A 21,345-nucleotide genomic window follows, 5' to 3' on the forward strand; every position below is an offset into this window, starting at 1 on the left:
TTGCCTGCCACATGCGTCTCATTAAGGACTGCTTGGTGACACGTTGTTTATTGGGCGCCTTCTCATATTCACCACAGGTGCATTTGGGGCTCTTGACATATCCAGGGGTTTTCTTTTTACTAAATAAAAAATAGAAATGCCTCTTCTCAGGGGCTATGGGGGAGACCTTGGCTGGAATAAACACCGTGTATTGTACACAAACTGCTTCTTGTTGTTGTCGTGTTTCGTTTGTTGTCCTTCCCCCCCTCCCCCGCACCTCCGATTAGCAGCAGGCGTCAGGGTCGGAATCGAACCCACGACCTCCTGTAGACCAGGCGAGGTAGTTAACATCTCCTAGCCACCGTGGCGTCCAAATTCCTACTGCTGGGTAGCATTGTTCGGCAAGGCCAATACATTGGCTGATGGACTGAAAAAATATAAAATTCCATCGCTGTGCAGCAGAGAGTTGACTCTTGCAATTTCGTCTGAAGTAGTCAGCGCGACCAGGTGGCTGTGAACGATACTGAGACTGCCGCATCTGTGACAAGTCCATCAACTTTGAGTCGCCCTGTCGAGTCGTGGTGCGGGGCGGGAGTGGGCTAAGCCTGCAGCGGGAGGGTGGCATTATGGGTTACGAAACGTCACCCGTGATATGTTTTTTCCCCTTTGAAGCTTGCAGCGCTGTTGACGAATGTGCTGAGTTTGTTTCACTCCTCATAATAAAAATCGCAGAGGGCGGAATGATTGAGAGAGGGGAGTGGTGCAATCTCATAATGTGTTGTTACACTGGAGGAATCTGATGAGCTATAACGCTCCTTTGTCACAGATCTCTGCGACTGCTGCTGCGATGATGCCTCCTCCACGTGGAACCCGTAACATTGTCCATTGGAATGGAGTTGAAACGGAGCTTTATATGAAAGGCGTTGTCTTCTTCCATCGCGAGGGCGTGATGGTGGGTGGGTGATGGTGGGTGGGTGATGGTGCGTGGGTCATGGTGGGTGGGTGATGGTGGGTGGGTGATGGTGCGTGGGTGATGGTTGATGGGTGATGGTGGGTGGGTGATGGTTGATGGGTGATGGTGGGTGGGGTAATGGTGGGTGGGTGATGGTGGGTGGGTGATGGTGGGTGGCAGCGGACGTGCGTACTTGCGAGTACAGCAGCCGTCTCTCCCACGCCGTGGCCATCTCTCTCCTCCCTCTCTCCGCAGGGTGAGGACACAGCAGCAGCAGCAACGCGCGGCATGCCGACAATCCGGTCCGCCCAGCGCATTGTCCCCCCCCCACTCCCCCCCCGGACCCAGACCCCCACCCCACCCCCACCCCACCCTTGCCGCCTTCGGTGGGGGTGGGTTCGGAGCCAGACCATCATCGCCCTACGGCGGCGTCCTTCGTTTCAAGGCTCGCGGGGCCACAGGCGGCCCATGGTGGTGGCCTTTAGTGCGGCCTCCCCGACAATACACAGCGAGTGACAACTCCCCCCCGCATCGTCGTCGTCGTGCTGCTGTTAAACCCCCAATGGTTTCAAATGTGTGGCGGCCCTCACACCGATGATGGGTCGATCTTGACACCGCTAGTATCAGCCATCGGCAAGTCCACTCAGCTCCACGTCCTCCTGTACCACATCACTCCATCTCTTCTCTAGCCCGTGCCGCGCCCGTTTAGCCCCCTCGATCCGGCCGAACAAAAGGTGTTTGGGCATGCGGTGGCTGGGCATGCGGGCTACATGACCCAGCCAACGCAGCCTTGCCTGCCGGAGGAGCTCATCGATGGGACTTTGCCCAGATCTTTCAAGGATTTGTGAGCTCCTCACACAATCCAGCCTGGTTAAACCCAGGATTGATCGTAGGCAGGCCAGCCTAAATGTTTACAACCGGCGAAGATGTTCCATTAAGGAACAGAGAGACACACACAGAGAGACACACACACACAGAGATATATACACACACGACAAGAAATACCTGAAGCACAAGACAATAAAAGACGGAGGATGAAAGGGTTGGGAATAGCTGCAGGAGACTCGTCTGCGGTTTCCTCTGGCGGAGTGGGCTGACGTTGAGGGCAGTGTTGGCGTGATACAACCAACTGGTCCCACAGGCGAGGGAACTTGGTTCTGGCCGCAGCGAATTTGCTCCGCGGGGTTCGCCGTGTGGATGTGTTGAGGCAGTGAGGCTTTGCTGCTCGTTCAAACGAGGCGAGTGGTCAGTCTCCTCTCAGCAACACTCTAAAGTTGGCTGGCCATCATGCTGGCAACAGGGCCCTTTTGAAGAGTTGGGGGAAGTAAGGGTGATTCACGTTTGTCATGAGAATCAGTCTTAGATTTATTGTAGATAAACACAAAAGTGCCGAATTAACATAACGAGTTCAAATCCGATTTTTTTTTTTTGGGGGGGGAGCTGACCTTACATCTGTTCGACGCTGCTGCAACTTAAACGCTGTCGTTGGACTGCACTGCGATGAACTCGCTGCAGGGACATTATTTATTTGTCCGTACATAATAGCCCCTAGGTGTCAAACAGATTACTTACATGTGGCACTGAATTTGAGTTTGTGGAGCTACTTACGATCGCGCGTGTGGACGCGGTCGCTTTTGCTCAGATTTATGTTTGGTTTGTTGATTTTGCATTTTTGTTTTTTGTCTGAGACCAAGCCGCTCTTGCAAACTGAGACTCATACCAATCCTGTTCGCTTGAGTGATTGCCTGTTTACACAATATCAACTTGCACTTGACCTGGACACTCTGCAGTCAGTATCGATGTTTCAGCAGCCTACACAGCATAAGAACTCATTATGCAGTCTTGGTGCATTCATCACTGTGAGCATCATCAGCCAGCATCTATCCACTGCTGAAAGAGGGTCCTTGCCAACACACCATCAGGCTGCCGCAGTAGCGAGATGTTAACTACCTCGCCTGGTGTGCAGGAGGTCGTGGGTTCCATCCCAACCCTGACGCCTGCTGCTGTGTATTTGGAGTTTGCGGTGTCTCTCTCTCTCTCTTCCCGTGGTCGCGTGGATTTTTCTCCGGGTCCTCCGGTCTTTCTCTCTACATTTAGAGACAACGTCACGCGTTTCGAGCATGTGGCTGCAATAAATATCCACGCGATAAGCCACTCCGTTCGGCTATCATTTGTGGCCAGGTCGCATCTGAAAAAAAGTTACATAGCTCAGTGGTCCTTACTTGGTAATACAAAGAATATTAACACCACACAGTTTGTAGTTTTAGTTGATACCAGCTGTCGCGGTTGTAAGGGCCAGCGCACTGGACGTACGCCGGTTCCATGTTCGATCTCGCGGCGCGGCAATTGCAACGATGTCGCACCATGGTGAGGGCGGGGGGGGTTGACCATCATTCAGCACGCTCATCACCCTCGTGAGTTGGGCCCCGAGGTCTGTCCACACATCACTGTCCACACATCACTGTCCACACATCATCACTGTCCACACATCATCACCGTCCACACATCACTGTCCACACATCACTGGCCGTCCAAGTGATGTGAGCCGTGGCCATGAATCGAACTCAGTCTGCCGCCTACGTATCACTGTGTGTGTGTGAACCTACGTATCACTGTGTGTGTGTGAACCTACGTATCAGTGTGTGTGTGTGAACCTACGTATCAGTGTGTGTGTGTGAACCCACGTATCACTGTGTATGTGAACCTACGTATCAGTGTGTGTGTGTGAACCCACGTATCACTGTGTATCGTAGTTTAGTGGTAATTCATTGAAGGTGGAGGGGTTACCAGCCCCTCCAGAGCCCCCGTTTAGCCACTGTGGTGGTTACAGACGCCATGAGGGGAGAGGCCAATGGGCATTGGTCCTCCCCACACAGCACTGCCCACGACAGTGTTGCCCGTCCGGCACCGCGAGGAGGTAGGGGGTTGTTTTGCCAGACAAGGCAGTCGCCCTCCAACAACAACGGAGGGCGGAGGAGCGACGCTCACAACAACGAGCGGAGCGCCGGGTGGCTAAAACACAGCAAGTTGGCACAGTAGGGGGCACAGGTGGTGCATCAGCCAGTCATCTCGGTCATCTCGGTCAGTCGACCAGTGGCACCTGCTCGGTCTGCCCCGTGACCTGCCAGCGGGCGTTCGACACTTCACGTGGCCTCAAGGTGCACTTGGCCTGGCACAAGCATCGTGGTGACGTCACCGCCACTTAGTGGCGAATGGCGGTTGTTGTTGTTGTATCACTGTGTGTGTGTGTGAACCCACGTGTCACTGTGTGTGTGTGAACCGCTGCTCCCGGGACAGCTCACCTCCCGGTCCACACAGATAGGTTCGCTAACCCTCTGGCTGCCGTGCCCCCCAACAAAACGCGTGGCCACCCCACGCAGCCCCGGGGGGCGGGGTGGGTGGTGGGGGGTCTCGCCAGCTTCACCGATGGGCGTGATCCACCGACCCCCGCCCCGCCTCGCCTGCGACAAGCGCCGCTTCGCACCCCGTGCGGCGGATTGCGAAAAAAGACATCGCTGCAACCGCAGGCTCGGTGGGGGGAGGGGTGAGGGTGGAGGGGGGAGGATGGAGGGGGAGGGTGGAGGGGGGGACATTCCGTGAGACCGTGGGAATCGTCACGTGAGAGTTCTCACCCACGCCGGGAGTGACGTCGCCTCTAAAGGTAGCGATTGTCCCTCCCCTCCCCCACCCCCTCCCTCCCCTCCCCCCCTTCCTCCCCTCCCCCCACCCCCCTTCCTCCCCTCCCCCCTCCCTCCCCTCCCCTCCCCCACCCCCCTTACTCCCCTCCCCTCCCCCTCCCTCCCCTCCCCTCCCCCAGTGGGAGCTTTGAAGGGGCTGCGGCGCCGTGACCATCCCGGCGCTCCGACCCGCGAAGAGCCGCCGCGCGCTCGTCCCAGATGGCTCGCAAGGGGTACAGGAGCTGGGGGTGCAGGAGCTGGGGGGGGGGGGGTACAGGAGCTGGGGGTACAGGAGCTGGGGGTGCAGGAGCTGGGGGGGGGGGTACAGGAGCTGGGGGTACAGGAGCTGGGGGTGCAGGAGCTGGGGGGGGGGGTGCAGGAGCTGGGGGTGCAGGAGCTGGGGGGGGGGGTGCAGGAGCTGGGGGGGGTGCAGGAGCTGGGGGGGGTGCAGGAGCTGGGGGGGGGGTGCAGGAGCTGGGGGGGGTGCAGGAGCTGGGGGGGGGTGCAGGAGCTGGGGGGGGTGCAGGGGGCTGGGGGTGCAGGAGCTGGGGGGGGTGTAGGAGCTGGGGGGGGGTCGGATCAGGGATGCGGGTGATGGGGGGGGGGTGCGGTTCGGTTCCGGAATGGGGAGCGAGGTGGTGCGATGCTCGGCGAAGCGTGAACCGAAGGTTGTGACATGCCCCGAGCATCCGCGAGCAACACTCCTCATCATCCTCCTCCTCCTCCTCGTCATCCTCCTCCTCATCCTCCTCGTCATCCTCCTCGTCATCCTCCTCCTCCTCGCTCTCCCGTGTTCCTCTCTCGCCCTCTTCCCAGACGCCCGACCCACCGCGCTGTGTGAACACGCGGGTGCGTGCGTGACTATCTGTGTGGCTGTGTGTGTCTGTGTCTATCTGTGTGTATGTGTGTCTGTGTGTGTGCGTGTGTGTCTATCTGTGTGTGTCTGTGTGTGTGCGTGTGTGTGTGTACGTGTGTGTCTATCTGTGTGTATGTGTGTGTGTGTGTCTATCTGTGTGTATGTGTGTCTGTGTGTGTGCGTCTGTGTGTGTGCGTGTGTGTCTATCTGTGTGTGTGTGTGCGTGTGTGTATATCTGTGTGTCTGTGTGTGTGTCTGTGTATGTCTGTGTGTATCTGTGTGCGTATCTGTGTGTGTGTCTATCTGTGTGTGTGCGTGTCTGTGTGCGTGTGTGTGTCTGTGTGTGTGTGTCGCTAACAGCACTTGCCCCAACAGTCTGTTACAGGCTACACGGGAGATCTTTGTCTTTGTTGTTATTTTTGTGTCTGTCTGTGTGTTTGTGGGGAGCGGTGGTGTAGCGGTTATCGCGCTGCGCTACGAACCCGGCGTCCCGAGTTCGATTACCGCTCACAGCCAACATCAGCGACGATTATCTGCCCCACGTGACCACTCGGTTTGATTGGCTCCGTAGTTGATCAGGTGGTAGCATACAGCCGACAGTTGTCATCATACCCACGCGGCTTCACGTCTTGTGTGGTGAACTTCTTTCGCAGCGTACATAGACAACCGTGCCGATCGAAGGTGCGATTAGCCCGGTGGGTGATCTCATCCAGTGGGGTTCAACCTTGTTTGGCTATCGTGCCCGCTTGCTGAATTTAGTTTTCAACCCAGTTGCCTGACCCACCACGGCTCTAAAAGTATGAATAATGACACGTCAATATTTTTTTACCAATTGTCAATTTTGTGAGGTATTCCAACGAGCTGCTAGTAACTGCAAGCGAATAGGAACATGAGCGGACACTCTGCACACGTGACGTAATTGTGTTCTTGCTCGCTGGTTACTCTTGTACACCACAATGTGTGCGACTAATACGTTTAGAATGGCATTGTATTATCCTTATAGGTTACCATCTGGATGTCAATTGTATCGTAATTATTTTTCATTGGCAGATTCATACGTGAGTATTCGCCGATGACGAATGTACGATATCGATTTCTCCTGGGGCATTGCCACGTGCGCCCCCAGGGTTCCGTGTACCGACCCGGCTGAGAAGCACCGCTCTGTCTCAGAGAAACGCATTACGGATGAGCAGCAACGTTGCCACTTGAGTATCGCGAGCAGTGACACCGCTCTCTGGAGCGATCCACGCAACTGTGTACGTCCTTTTGTATGGACCTCCTTCTTAAAAAAGAAAGTTCACGCGACACGGTTCACCTGGCCTAGCAGTGGAGCCAAACAAAAGCAACAACAAAAAACACGGATTATGCCGCGATAGCAACTAGCTACGAATCACGATATTGGCCGGGAACAAGTCGACTCATATAATTGTCTTTTTCAGTGTGGAGAGAGCGGTAGAGTCGTGGTCAGCGCACCGCACCACGAACCCCGCTCAGCAACCACCTGGGTGACTGAATGTTTATAGTCGGTCCAAACCTCGTGCCTGGCGTGGCGACGGCCACACGCGACATTGTGCGCCATGCCAGCCAGCCAGCCTTAATGGGTGCTCGCAAACAGCGCTCGCCTCAACAGTCTGTGCAGACTACACGGTGGTGGGATGGTGGTGGTGGTGGGGTGGTGGTGGTGGTGGTGGGGTGGTGGTGGTGGTGGTGGTGGGGTGGTGGTGGTGGTGGTGGGGTGGTGGTGGTGGTGGGGTGGTGGTGGTGGTGGTGGGGTGGTGGTGGTGGTGGGGTGGTGGTGGTGGTGGGGTGGTGGTGGTGGTGGGGTGGTTGTGGTGGTGGGGTGGTGGTGGTGGTGGGGTGGTGGTGGTGGTGGGGTGTTGGTGGTGGGGTGGTTGTGGTGGGGGTGGTTGTGGTGGTGGTGGGGTGGTGGTGGTGGGGTGGTTGTGGTGGTGGTGGGATGGTGGTGGTGGGGTGGTGGGGTGGTGGTGATGGTGGTGGGGTGGTGGTTGTGGTGGTGGTGGTGGGGTGGTGGTGGTGGGGTGGTGGTGGTGGTGGTGCGGTGGTGGTGGGGTGGTGGTGGTGGTGGGGTGGTTGTGGTGGTGGTGGTGGTGGTTGTGGTGGTGGTGGTGGTGGTGGTGGTGGAGTGGTGGGGTGGTGGTGGGGTGGTGGTGGGGGTGGTGGTGGTGGGGTGGTGGTGGTTGTGGTGGTGGTGGGGTGGTGGTGGTGGTGGTGGTGGGGTGGTGGTGGTGGTTGTGGTGGTGGTGGTGGGGTGGTGGTGGTGGTGGTAGGGGAGGAAGCATCGGCTTTGTCTTTGTGCCGTGAGGCGGCGCGTGCAAGAGGCCCCGGGGTTGTCGCGCGCACGCGGCAATGTAAGAAGCGTGGCGCATGAATGGGAGCGGAAGTGTTGAGGGGTTCTTGTCGAGGGGAGAGCTCCCATTGATGTGCAAGGCCCAGAATCATCATGAGCCAGCAGCCCTCCCTGGGCAGCCCAAGCGGCGATGCTTCTGGAGGGAGGTCGGTGTTCGAGGATGGATTGGACCATTCAAAGAACAAAAGTGAATCGTTCCTTACTTACCCCACCCCCTCACCACCACCAAACGTTCGGACGATTCTACCGACAGAACGCCACTGACCCTTGCGGACGTAAGATTTCGGCTCCCGTTGGTTGGGGTTTGTGATGGACGTGATTTATGACGACGCGTCGGTGCCAACAATGTTGTTGATTGGGAAAGGCGACAATTTTAGGGGAATATCCGTAAAAACAAAATGCAATAACGCGGGTGAATTGACGACACGTACAAGGTGGACACTTGCTGGAAGCGAAACGAGTGGGCGAGTGACCCATCCACGTGACCCATCCACGTGACCCATCCACGTGGATTTCCCACAATAACCGATTTCTCACAATGCGTACAGCAACACAATAAATAAGCAGCCACTGTACGTTTGTGTCAAACTGGGACCCGTATTGGAAGGAGAGAGAGGAACCTTGCCTGTAACATTAGCAGTTCACCAGCATTGATTAAAGCGAGCCTGGCTCTGCTGATGAGACACTACGTGTCGAAACCGCTCCAAAGTTTTTGCTTGTGTAGAATCAATGCTGCGGAAATTATCCACTCCGAGAGGGCTGGTGGGTTGTGTCAGATTTACTGGTGTTTTATCTTTCTCTATTCTATGCAGAGATGAATGTGCGAAGGAGAGACACGTGTGTGCGTATTCTTTTTGTTATCTGTAAGGCATTGTTTTTTTCTGATTGCCCCCTCCTGTGCGTGAGTGTTCTCTAGCTTGGTCAAACATCGCAATACGGGATCCTGTCGAAACACAATCTCGAGACTCCGCGAGCCTCTCCTGAATTTACTAATTTAAAAACAAATTTAACATCACACTTTAAAGGTTAAAGGTGCAGCCCTGCAATTTCTCGCTCACGCCACTGATGGCGCAAGGCGTCTCGACCGGGAGGGAGCTCTCGTTTCGAGAAGATTTGCTATCCTCTTCCCCGTGTGACCAGACGTGTTGAACGAGGTGCGCCACGCAGGACTGCACACTTACTTACTTACTCACTCAAAAAAACACACACATACCTATACAACGTGCTGACTAAGAAACGTGCACATTTCAACATTTGATTCACCACCGTCAGCGATTTCACACGGACCGTCACCTCGAGCAACCCGCTGAGCTCGTGGGGGGCGGGGGGGTGAATTAGCGGCTGTGTGGCGAGCGGCAGCGCGAGGAATGCCGTCCTGCCCGCAAACTCTTGAGCGACCAAAAAAAAACTTGAAAAAGAACACGCTCCAGCGATTTTGCTCGCTCACCAAAACAACAAATTCCCACGCTAGTTTTGCCAAATAGTGGCCGCATGACGAAGTCAGCAGAGACATTTTTTTTTGAAGAACTTGTTTTTCCTTCTTGACAACCCCTCCCCTCGCCCGCACCGTCCGGCTGGCTGACTCGCCCTCTGTGCTTATCTAACCCAGGGAGAGGTGTTTGTGCTTTGTGTGGTTGCGGCTGTCGCGTAAGTGAGCACGAAACAACCGAGGTAGCTCGTTACCGGGAAGGGCGAGGTGGGGAGACTCAAAGGCGACGCCGCCGCGGTGGCCAGGAGATGTTGACTTCCTCGCCTGGTATACAGGAAGTCGTGGGCTCCATCTAGACCCTGACGCCTGCTGTGTAATTGGAGTTTGCGTGTCTCTCTCTCATCATCACGGTGGCTAGGAGATGTTGACTACCTCGCCTGGTATACAGGAAGTCGTGGGCTCCATCCCGACCCTGACGCCTGCTGTATATTTGGAGTTTGCGTGTCTCTCTCTCACCATCACGGTGGCTAGGAGATGTTGACTACCTCGCCTGGTATACAGGAAGTCGTGGGTTCCATCCCGACCCTGACGCCTGCTGTATATTTGGAGTTTCCGTGTCTCTCTCTCACCATCACGGTGGCTAGGAGATGTTGACTACCTCGCCTGGTATACAGGAAGTCGTGGGTTCCATCCCGACCCTGACGCCTGCTGTATATTTGGAGTTTCCGTGTCTCTCTCTCTCACCATCACGGTGGCTAGGAGATGTTAACTACGTCGCCTGGTATACAGGAAGTCGTGGGCTCCATCCCGACCCTGACGCCTGCTGTGTGTTTGGAGTTTGCGGCGTGGATCTATTCGTCGCTGTTACTGGTCGTAAGCGGGAAGCGAACGCGGGTCTCCTGGTTTCGTAGCAATGACTACACACACTCTCTCTGTCTCTCACGGTGAAAACCCATCACGTCGAATTCATCTATTGTTACTTCCCTGCGATGCTGAACTCGGATGTGGGTGTGCGTCTGGGCGATGCGGGTGGGAGGCCAGCCCAGCCCTCCACAGCCCACGATTGCCCCTTTCTTGATGAGTTTATGGCCGTTTGAAGTCAGCCTGGCAAGGCGATATATTGCTTCTGCTTTCTCTTGTTCTTAGCAACAACAGACGAGTTCCTCTTGAGTGTCACCTGGGCGCCCTTCTCATGCTCACACCTCCTGCCGCCGGAGTCGCCCGAGGATGCAACGATGGAAACTCCGCCTTCGTGTCACCTTCACATCAAATCCGCCACCGCCACCACCACCACAAATCCGGCAAACTCCATACGGCTCACAGCCCCCCCCCCCCTCACACACACAGGGCGCCGCGGTGGCTAGGAGATGTTAACTACATCGCCTGGTATACAGGAGGTCCTGGGTTCCATGCCGACCCTGATGCCTGCTGCTGCATATTTGGAGTTTGCGTGTCTCTGTCTCATCACCATCACGGTGGCTAGGAGATGTTAACTACCTCGCCTGGTATACAGGAGGTCGTGGGTTCCATCCCGACCCTGACGCCTGCTGCTGCTGTATATTTGGAGTTTGCGTGTCTCTCTCCCCCGCTGTCGTGTCGATTTTTCTCCGGTTCCTCCGGTTTCCCCCTCCACATTTAGAATAAACGTCACGCGTTTGGAGTGTTTGGCTGCTGTGCATTACCACGTGATCTGCCACTTCATGGGGCAATCATTCTTGGCCAGGTCGCTTCTGAAAAAATAGCGACAGAGGTCAATGGACTTTAACCAGTAAAAAAAAAGTTTATAGTTGTATAGTTTAGAGTTGTATTGTTTATAATTGTATAGTTTATAATTGTATAGTCTATAATTGTATAAAGTCACGTAGAATGGAGATAATAAAATAATTAAAATAAAACATAATAAAATAATTCAATTGTCACGACGTTTCGGCCACAACGCAAGCAGCCGTCCTCAGGTGAAGAACAGGTATGTCGGAAAGACAGCGTCTGAATGAACCAAGCTTGTTGGTGTTGTATTGTTTATATAATCCCCAAGCGCCACTCTCAGCCCCGTAGCGTTGGGAGCGGAGCTGGTGAGGGGGGAGCTGAGCCCCCCCCCCGCCTCGGTATACGTCGTGGGGGGCGTCCCTGGACGACGTACATCGAAACTACGTAAGTCGAAGCGATGTACAGGGCACGGTGGTGGTGGAGGCTGAGAGGCGATGTACAGCGAGGAAGGGCCGAAGATGCTGTCAGCGACGTGAGCGTGGAGTCGATGTGACGCGTTTTTGCCAAAACGTCAAAGGGGGCAGCCGTAATTCTCGGTGTCACTGCACTGTAATGCCCGGCCAGCAACAAACAGCACCATCGCTCACTCAATGAATCCAACCACCTCCACGCGTCTTCTAGCGCGACGCGAAGACCCGCGGTGGATTTTATTGCTTCCTCCTCCCGGAGGGTCGAGGCGCCGACACTTTTCTCTTTGATGACACACGTGACACACACACGCACCCACACACGTGACACACACACACGTGACACACACCCACACGTGACACACACACACCCACACGCACACACACACCCACACGCACACACACACGTGACACACACCCACACGCACCCACACACACGTGACACACACACGTGACAAAGATCCCCCGTATAGCCTTCAATAGACTGTCGGGGCAAGTGCTGTTCGCGACCAGCTCCTATGAAGGTCGGCATTGTGGCACACGAGGGGGTGGGTGGCCAGCACCACGCCCGGGCCGCCTTTGTCTCCCTAGTGGCGATGTTTACACACCGCACCAGATGCTCAATTGAGGCTGAGTCGACCTAGGGGAGGAGGCCCAGGACCGGTTCAGATAATCGTCACCGGTGGTGGCCGTGAGCGGGAATCGAACCCGGGGTGCCGAGTTTCTTAGCGCAGCGTAGCGCTGACCGCTACACCACCGCTCCCCACCCACCCCCTACCACACAGACACACAACACAGGCACAGAGACACACAGACGCAGACACACAACACAGACACACAACACAAACACACAGACACACAACACAGCACAGACACACAACACAGACACAAAACACAGACACAGAGACACACAACACAGACACACAGACACACACCACAGGCACACAGGCACACAGACATACAACACAGACACACAACACAGACACACAACACACAGACACACACAACACACAGAAACGCAGGCACACACCACAGGCACACATACACACGAAGGCATGAGGGCACACAGACACACAGGCACACAGACACACAGGCATACAGGCACACACACACAGGCACACACCACAGGCACACAGGCACACGCAGGCATGAGGGCACACAGACACACGCAGGCATGAGGGCACACAGACACACGCAGGCATGAGGGCACACAGGCACACAGACACACGCAGGCATGAGGGCACACAGACACACGCAGGCATGAGGGCACACAGACACACATACACACACAGGCATGAGGGCACACAGACACACAACACAGACACACACAGGCACACACACGCAGGCATGAGGGCACACAGGCACACAGACACACGCAGGCATGAGGAGAGCACACCCCCAGCGCCAAGCCAAGCCAATGGGGACGTGCAGCTTGCACCTCGCCCATCTTTGATGTCAATTGGCTCTGGGCCCAGACAGAAGACGCCGCCTCCTCCTCCAGGAACAGCGCCAGTGGCATCCACCCCCAGCCCCGCCGTCGTTATGTTAATGTGCCCAATGTGGCCGCGTATAAAGCGCAAAGGGGGCTTGGAGCGGGGAAGACATTGAGCTGGGATGGCGTGGAGGTGACTTGCTGCTTCTGCTGCTGCTTCTGCTGTTGGTGCCACCGCTCCTGCCGCTGCTGCTGCTGCTGCTCTTGACGCTGCTGCTGCTCTTGACGCTGTTGCTGCTGCTGCTGCTCTTGACGCTGGCTGTCCGGCCGGTGACATCGAGGTGGGTGCTGTCGGTGGGTGTTTGACGCCTCGAGTGACGGCGGTCCGTTGCCGAGTCGGAGCGAGGATCAGAGACGCGCGGAGGCTCTGCAGGAGGAGATCGCGAGGAGGAGGAGGAGGCCACCATCAGCGAGCACGAAGGAGCGGAGCGAGTGAGCGACCAACACCTCGAGCTGCACGGAGACGGACGACTCCGCGGGAGACCGGCGACTTGCCTCGTGTGACTCGGCACGGCTGCTGAGAACCGCGCTCACGCCGGACACCAACTGTCTGGCTCTCTGTGTGTGTGTGGTGGTGTTTTGTTGTTGTTGTGAGTCTTCTGCTACTGCACGGACACAAGCATCTACTTCCAACAACAGCAACAGCTGCAGCAGCAGCTGTAACCAGCAACACCAAACAGCAGCCAATTTCGTAGGGAACGAAGGGGAATTTTGAGTCTCCCGGCCAGTTTTGCGAACGAGATCTGACCGAGGAGATCGCGTTCGTTTCAGCTTGCGGAAGATCGCCACCGCCGCCACCACCACCCACCAAGAACAACAACAACACGCCTTGCTGTTAAAGACCAAGCCAGGGTGGTAGCAGCACCGCCACCACCGCCTCCTCCTCGCCCGTGTGTCACCACCGCGCGTCTCATCACAACGGCGCAGGAGCGGCGCGCGCCCATTGACCTCTTCGCTGCAGCGAGACGGGCAACGGTCGCGACGCGGGGGGTCACGAAGAGAGCGAGCGGAGGAGACCACCACCACCAACCACCACCAACCACCACCACCACCACCAACCACCACCATGATGAACAAAACGGACTTGTTCCAGCAGGCAGTGCGCTCTGGCAACGCCAAGGAGCTTGAGAGGCTCTTGTTGACGATGGGGGGAGGAGGAGGCGGCGGAGGAGGCGGCGGCTGCTGCGACGAGTTCAACGTCAACTCGTTCGGCCCCGAGGGCCACACGGCGCTGCACCAAGCCGTCATCGACGGCAACCTGGAGCTCGTCAAGCTGCTCGTGCGCTTCGGGGCCGACACGCGCCTCGCCAACCGCGACGGGTGGAGCGCCCTGCACATGGCCGCGTTCGCGGGCCACCAGGACATCGTCCTCTACCTAGTGGCGAACGCGCGCTGCCACTCGGCCAGGCCCTGACGACGCCGCTCCTCCTCCTCCTGACGATGGTGGCATGGCACGGAACCGGGGACCCACCCCCGCCACCCCCGCCGCCACCCCCGTCACCGAACGGCATCGGTGGACGATTATCTCCGAATCGGTGACGGGCGACTCGGCCTCAAATGAGTACCCGGTGCGGTGTGGTATGAACGTCGCCACTGGGGAGACAAAGGCGGCCGGGCGTGGTGCTGGCCACCCACCCCCTCGTGTGCCGCGCCGGCCTTCATAGGTGCTGCTCGATAACAGCACTTGCCCCGACAGTCTGTTAAGGCTACACGGGGGATCTTTGTCTTTGTTTTGGGTGTTCGGTGGCCCTACCTGATGGTGGCCGTCCGTGATTGGCAGCAGGCCGAGCTGCTGCTGCTCGGCCTGCTGCTGCTGGAGCCCACGCTGGTGAAGATCGTGGTGGTGGTGGCATTGGTCGTGAAGTGTTGACGGCGGTAGTGGTGGTGTGGATGGGTCCGAATGGTTGTGATGCTGTTGGTGATTGATAATGATGGAGGTGGTGGAGATGAACGTGGGGACAGTTGTGTTGGTGGTGGCGCTGGTGACGAATACGCATGCCGTGGTTTTGACTGAATGCATGTGATGGTGAGTATTGTGGTGGTGGAGAAAACTGCAGCTGTTGTTGATGCAAGGAGGATGATGATGAGGATGATGATTGTGTTGAAGATCGTGACTGGGGGAAGCTGCGGGAATCATTCACGAGGAGCTTTGTCGACAAGGCGGTGACTTTGCGATGGTTTGTTTTTTCGCATGAAACCTTGAACTTCTTTCGCACCGTACGTCGCCAACCGTGCTCATCGCAGGTGCCTTCTGAGCTGTGACGCGTGCTCCTCTCTCTCTCTCTCGCGCGCGTCGGTGCCGTGGCCGCTGGGTCGGCAGGTTGGGAGTCTCCCCACGATGCTGCTGATTGGAGCTCTTAAAAAACAACATTGTGAGAGCGTAACGGCTGTCAATACTGCTTTTTCAAAATGATTTTTAATTTTTTAAAATTCATTTTGCTCACGGATTTGGTCTCCTCCTCCTCCTTTGCCCACCACGACACCGAGCCGCATGAGCCGCGCGACGCCGTGGCGCAAGGGGCATTGGCCAACAGAGTCGGGCACCACGAGGTGACTTGCTACCGCTACTACCGCGACTACCTCGCATGTACAATGTGAACGCCTGGGACAGGGAGACGGCGAGAGAGAGACACACACACGGAGGGGACATGTTGAACGAGCTCGGCAGGATGGGACATTACTCAGCACGTCCCTTCGAAATGGTTATATGTCTGTGGGTGTGTTTGTGTGTCAGTGTGTTTGTGTGTCGGTGTGTGTGTGGGGAGCGGTAGTGTAGCGGTTAGCGCGCTGCGCTATTAACCCGGCGACCCGGGTTCGATTCATGCTCACTGCCAATACCAGTGACGATGATCTGAACCGGTCCTGGGCCTCCCTTAGGTCGACTCAGCCTCAAATGAGTACCTGGTGCGGTGGTAGAACATCGTCACTGGGGAGACAAAGGCGGTCGGGCGTGGTGCTGGCCACCCACCCCCTCGTGTACCATTCCGGCCTTCATCGGTGCTACTCGCTAACAGCACTTGCCCCTCCAGTCTGTTCAGGCTACAAGGGGGATCTTTGTCTTGTGTGTGTGGGTAAATTGTACATCATCATTTCTCTTGGTGCTTGCGCTGGGCGGGTAAACAACTGCTGAGTGCTGTCACCTCTCCCGGCGACATTTGCCTGGCTGGGACGAGAAGGGCCCCGAACACCACCACGAGGGGCGCCTCTCGGCGGGGTTTGCCCCCCGCCCCCCCCGGAGTCCTCGGCGCGCGAGACGCGACGCGCTTCGTCTGTTCCGCCACTTTAGTCGAGACACTGCGGGCAGGTTGCGGCGACGACGCGCACGCGCACACACACGCACGCGCACACACACGTGCACACACACACACGCACACACGCACGCGCACACACACGTGCACACACACGCAGACACACACGCACACACACACGCACACACGCAGACACACACGCGCACGCACACACGCGCACACACACGCACGCACACGTGCACACACGCAGACACACACACGCGCACACACACACGCGCACACACACGCACACACGCATACACACACACGCACGCACGCGCACACACACGCTACGAGCCCGGCGACCCGAGTTCGATTCCCGCTCACGGCCAACACTGGTGACGATTATCTGAACTGATCGTGGGCCTCCGCTAGGTCGACTCAGCCTCAAATGAGTGCCTGGTGCGGTGTGTAAACATCGCCACTGGGGAGACAAAGGCGGCCGGGCGTGGTGTTGGCCACCCACTCCCTCGTGTGCCGTGCCGGCCTTAATGGGTGCTACTCGCTCACACCACTTGCCCCGACAGTCTGTTGAGGCTACACGGGGGGTGGATCTTTGTCTTTGTGCGTGGTAGTGGTGGTTGTGATGTTTAGGCCCTTTGCACGTTGAGCAAAGGGAAGGCTCAAAGTGCACCTAGCCTGGCACAAGCGCCGTGGTGACGTCACCGCAACTTAAGTGGCGGTAGTAGTAGTAGTTGTTGTTAATGTCCGCCTTACGTTGTAAGTATCGCGGCGACACGAGGATTGGGAGGGAGAGACGCGGCGCGTGGTTTGTGTTGATATTCAATCGTGGCGCCGTTCTCGTCTCCGGATTATAAGACGGACTTCTTTCCCAAATATTTGAAAGCAAAAGTTGAGGTTGGGGGGGTGATGGCGATGTGCCTTATAATTCGGTAGGTGAATGTGAGAATGTTGAGTGCGGTGTGTAGTAATAGTACACATTGCCACGAGGGAGACAAAGGCGGCCTGGCGTGGTGCTGGCCACCCACTCCCTCGTGTGTCGTGCCGGCTTCCATAGGTGCTACTCGCTAACAGCACTTGCCCCTACAGTCTGTTAAGGCTATACGGGCGGATATTTGTCTTTGTGTGTGTGGAGCGGTGGCGCAGTGGTTAGCGCGTTGCGCTTGGAACCCGGCCACTCGAGTTCGATTCCCGCTCACGGCCAGCACCTTTGACGATTATCTGAACCGGTCCTGGCCCTCTTGCAGGTCGTCTCAGCCGCAAATGAGTACATTGTGTGGTGTGTTAACATTGACACGAGGGAAACAAAGGCGGCCCGGGCGTGGTGCTGGCCACCCACCCCCTCGTGTGCCGTGCCGGCCTTCTTAGGTGCTAACAGCACTTGCCCCTACAGTGTGTGAAGGCTACACGGGGATATTTTATCTTGTGGCTAGCTCTGTACAATTTAACACGTCGGCTTTCGCGACCAATATCATCCATAATAGAGGTTTTATTTTGGGGAGATCTGTACAAGTTGATTTGACACCGGCCACGCGTTCGCGGACGGTGGGAGAACAAGGGGGGGGGGGAGGGTCTTCCTTTCCGAAGCGTCTTATAATCCGCAGCATGCGGTATCTGGTACGAGGCCAGGGGAGCAAAGGGGGGGGGGGGCGATTTACAGATGAGTTGTGAAATGTCGCCCGTGCCCTGTGCAGTCAACGCCGGCGCCGTTGAGTTGGGTCGAGTCGAGCGGCACCGCTGGAGCACTTTGTCGCCACGCAGCGTGACAGCGCCTCGCCTCCACGCCGCGTCCCACGCCGCGTCCCACGGCGGTGGTGGTTTCGTTGCTTGACGAGCTGCCCGGCCAGCGATGTCTGAACTGCGGTTCTGCTTTGACCCCCCCCCCCCAATTCTCCTCTATCCCCTCGCCCAGCCACCACAAGCCGTGGGGGGTCGGGGTGAAGAGCGAGGAAGCAACACAACGCCTTCCGGCTGTCCTCCTGCAGTGGACTTGTAAAGGGTCGTAAATTATTGCAGTCTAATAATAATAAGCGTGCGCGTGTTTCAATTGATGGAAGCCTTCATCTCGAATTCAAGCGGTGTGCGGTTACAATGCGAAGAGTCTGGTCAAGTGCTGTTAACATCAATTAGCTGGGGTCTTGTTTTAAGTACAACGTAATAACTTGGGAAATCCCCCCCCCCCCCTCCTCACCAAAAAAAGCCTTAAGATGCCACACCTCGTCATAGCAACATGTCTTGCGTGTGTCTGTTACTCACTACAACATCGGGGGTGGTGTTAGGCCAGATAAAGTTGAGCTGCTTGGCCACGTGCAGACGCCACTGGGTAGGCCTCTGCCAGCAGGTTGACAAAAAGGGCTGTGAATGATGATGATCTTGATGATGATCATCATCATGTAAAATACACGCCCGAATGAAATCCTTGATAACGCAGGAGTGGCATCAGCGCGCAGACATTCAACAATTTAAAACTCATTTCTTCAGAACTGATTGTGTTTTAGTTTGTTATCCTTCCCCCGCACCTCCGATCGGCGCGGTGGGCTGTGTATGTGTCGTGCTCATCCTGAGGTGCCGACTCGTACGTGGCCAACATGCATACGAGTTTCACAATGCAATGTAACACTTGAATTGTAACCTCGCTCGCACGTGGAACGGTCTTCCCTTGTTGTTACTCTGCCGCAATTAACCACCGCGGGGTAACGCCGCGGGGTAACGCCGTGGGGTAACCCCGCTGGGTAACGCCGCTGGCACCTCCCGAGCTCCTTGCGTGCGTCTGTGGCTCTCATTCTGTCGCAAAAAATCTCGTGCAGCCGCGTGGCCATGAAATATTGCAAACCGTTTCTCATTCCCGCGTGACATCTGCGTGGATTTTCATGTTTTTGTTCATTAGCATTATCGCGTGACGTTTTAGGGTAAATGAGGATTTTTAGGAAGCGGGTGTTTGTTGTCATGCGATGTGGCTTCGATTCGACATTATTTACCGTTGGGTTAGATCGCCATGTAGTTATCCCGTCGTGTTTTTTTTTTACGTTAACCCTCCACCACCCGACGATGCAAAGCCAATCAAATCAGGTTTGTGAGCGCGTCAACGGGCAGGGAATGTCATCGGTTACCTACACGACGGACTAACCCGACAAAAAATAAACCGAATTACGTTTAGCAATACCGGCAGCGAAAGGCTGCGTGTGCAATGAATACCCGCCTCTCGTGTGTGTGTGTGTTTTATAAATCGGTACAGAAAATAATAAACACGTGAACGTCGCAGAGTGAATCAAAACAAGTCACGATACGAATGCAAATGCCTGTGAAACGATGTCCACCGTTGTCCATTCATTCGAATAGAATTGCACTGTTGAAATGAAATACTAAAAAAGATGGGCATTCTGACGGCTGGGAACCTCGGGGTGGATGTGTGTGACACTCTTCTTGGATAACGGGGTGGTCGGTGGTCACAGTACTGATGGTTTACAGATTTCTCGGGTCGTGTCTGTGTACAAATAATGATTTTTTAAAAAAAGTTATCTTGACCGTGTGACCGGGACATTACTTGAATGTCGACCTCGCTTAATTTGCAAATGAACCAAGGCCATTGAAACTTTGGTGATATCGTAAAGGGTTGCGGATTTTATTTTTTATTTGTTGTTAAAGAGAGGGGATATGTCTTGACTACGTACTGCTGCTGTGTAACCCTTCCCTCGATGTGCGAGTTCATTGCGTTGTTAAAGTGTGGTGTTGTGTTACAAAAAAAAACTGTAATTGTTTTAGTTTTGAATTTGCATTTGGTGGGGCGCGTGATTCTATGGGCAGACAAATGCCCCTTGCAATCCGGTGTCCCCTGTGATGATGATGATGATAATTGACGCGGCTGTGAGGTGTACGATGATGTCATTAAAACGTTTTCTGTCGTCAAAAACATATGAGATTAAAATCATATGGATTCCTTTTTTATCGCAGCTACTTTGCTTTTTATACGTTTGTTATTTTGTGTTGTTCACTCCGTTGTGCCAATATGTACAACGTGTCAAAAGGACGTTGCCGACTTTAAACAAACATTAATTCGGGACGGAAGGGTGGCCAACGCATCAGTGGTGATCATAACTCGCACCTCGCAGCACGGCACTTGGGTTAGGTTCCCGACTCGGGCGTTTTTCTGCGCGACATTCCTCTGCTCTCAGTGGGGGTCTCTTCGTGTTTGCTGATTGTCCCCCATAGCTACACAAACTCGACAAGAAAGATCAAATATAACTGGAATTGACCAGAACACCGCGCCTCTTCCCCCTACCGTGAAAACTTGTCAGGACCCTCTTGAGATTCGGCGAATCTTTGCTGGGTAAACAAACGGCGTCAACAGCATCGTCGTCATCATCGTCGCCATCGCCAAACTAAATTACAACGCAACTCGGGCACGAGTTGTGGGTGAGGCCGAGCCGCTTTGAACGGCGGCGATTGGCCGCGTGCGGTGCGAAGGAAGTTCGTTGCTCACTGCTCGCGCGCCAGCTTGCTGATCGACTCCGCTTTGTGGTATCGGCACAGAGGGGGGGGGGGGGCTGCAGAGGAGGAACGCCTGCCGTAGGGAGCGCGTTTTTCGCCATCACTGCTCCGCTGTTAGTCGGCACACGAAAGCGCGGCTGCCCGATGCACGTGGAGGCAAGGCCGTCAGGCGGTCTGCTCACGTCTGCTCTGACCCATAACGCCCCACGGTAACGCGTGATGAGTTTGTGCACGAGGGGGAGAAGACGCGTCTTCACGATTGTGGCATTTCGGACAGATGGACACGTGACGTGCTGCTCAAACCACTCGCTCACCGTCGCTCAGTCGCCTCCTGAACGCCATTCTATCGCTACTTACTGCCACTACAACCATGGTGACTGCTCCCGTGAACTTCACTCATTGGTTCATCCTCTCATGCCGAGTACTCGGTCTACCAGACACTGACCGCTTCATATCATACGCACTGTGTTCAACCACGACCACCACGCTGCAGGTCACACTAACACACACACTCACTCATCCACTCACTCACTCGCCCGCTCACCCACCCACCCGTTCACCCCACCACTCACCACACCGCAAGCAACACGCACTTCTCTGTCACTGCTCAACTTTGGAATTCCCTCCCAACATCACCATCATCGCCCCTTCTCCAAAGCACTTTACAGCAAAAAAAACCCTT

The 21,345-nt window shown here is 55.8% G+C and overlaps 1 protein-coding gene across 1 annotated transcript; it reads left to right on the forward strand.

The window, feature by feature from the left end:
* Positions 1-12,137: 12,137 nt before the first annotated feature.
* On the forward strand, positions 12,138-20,118 carry LOC144733956 (notch-regulated ankyrin repeat-containing protein B-like). The gene has a single exon (XM_078615987.1). The coding sequence runs from the start codon at positions 13,994-13,996 to the stop codon at positions 14,339-14,341; it is 348 nt and encodes a 115-aa protein (XP_078472113.1). The 5' UTR covers positions 12,138-13,993; the 3' UTR covers positions 14,342-20,118.
* Positions 20,119-21,345: the final 1,227 nt, after the last annotated feature.

This window comes from Lampetra planeri, chromosome 49 (genome assembly GCF_965212315.1).
Source record: "Lampetra planeri chromosome 49, kcLamPlan1.2.h2, whole genome shotgun sequence".
Lineage (NCBI taxonomy): Eukaryota > Metazoa > Chordata > Hyperoartia > Petromyzontiformes > Petromyzontidae > Lampetra > Lampetra planeri.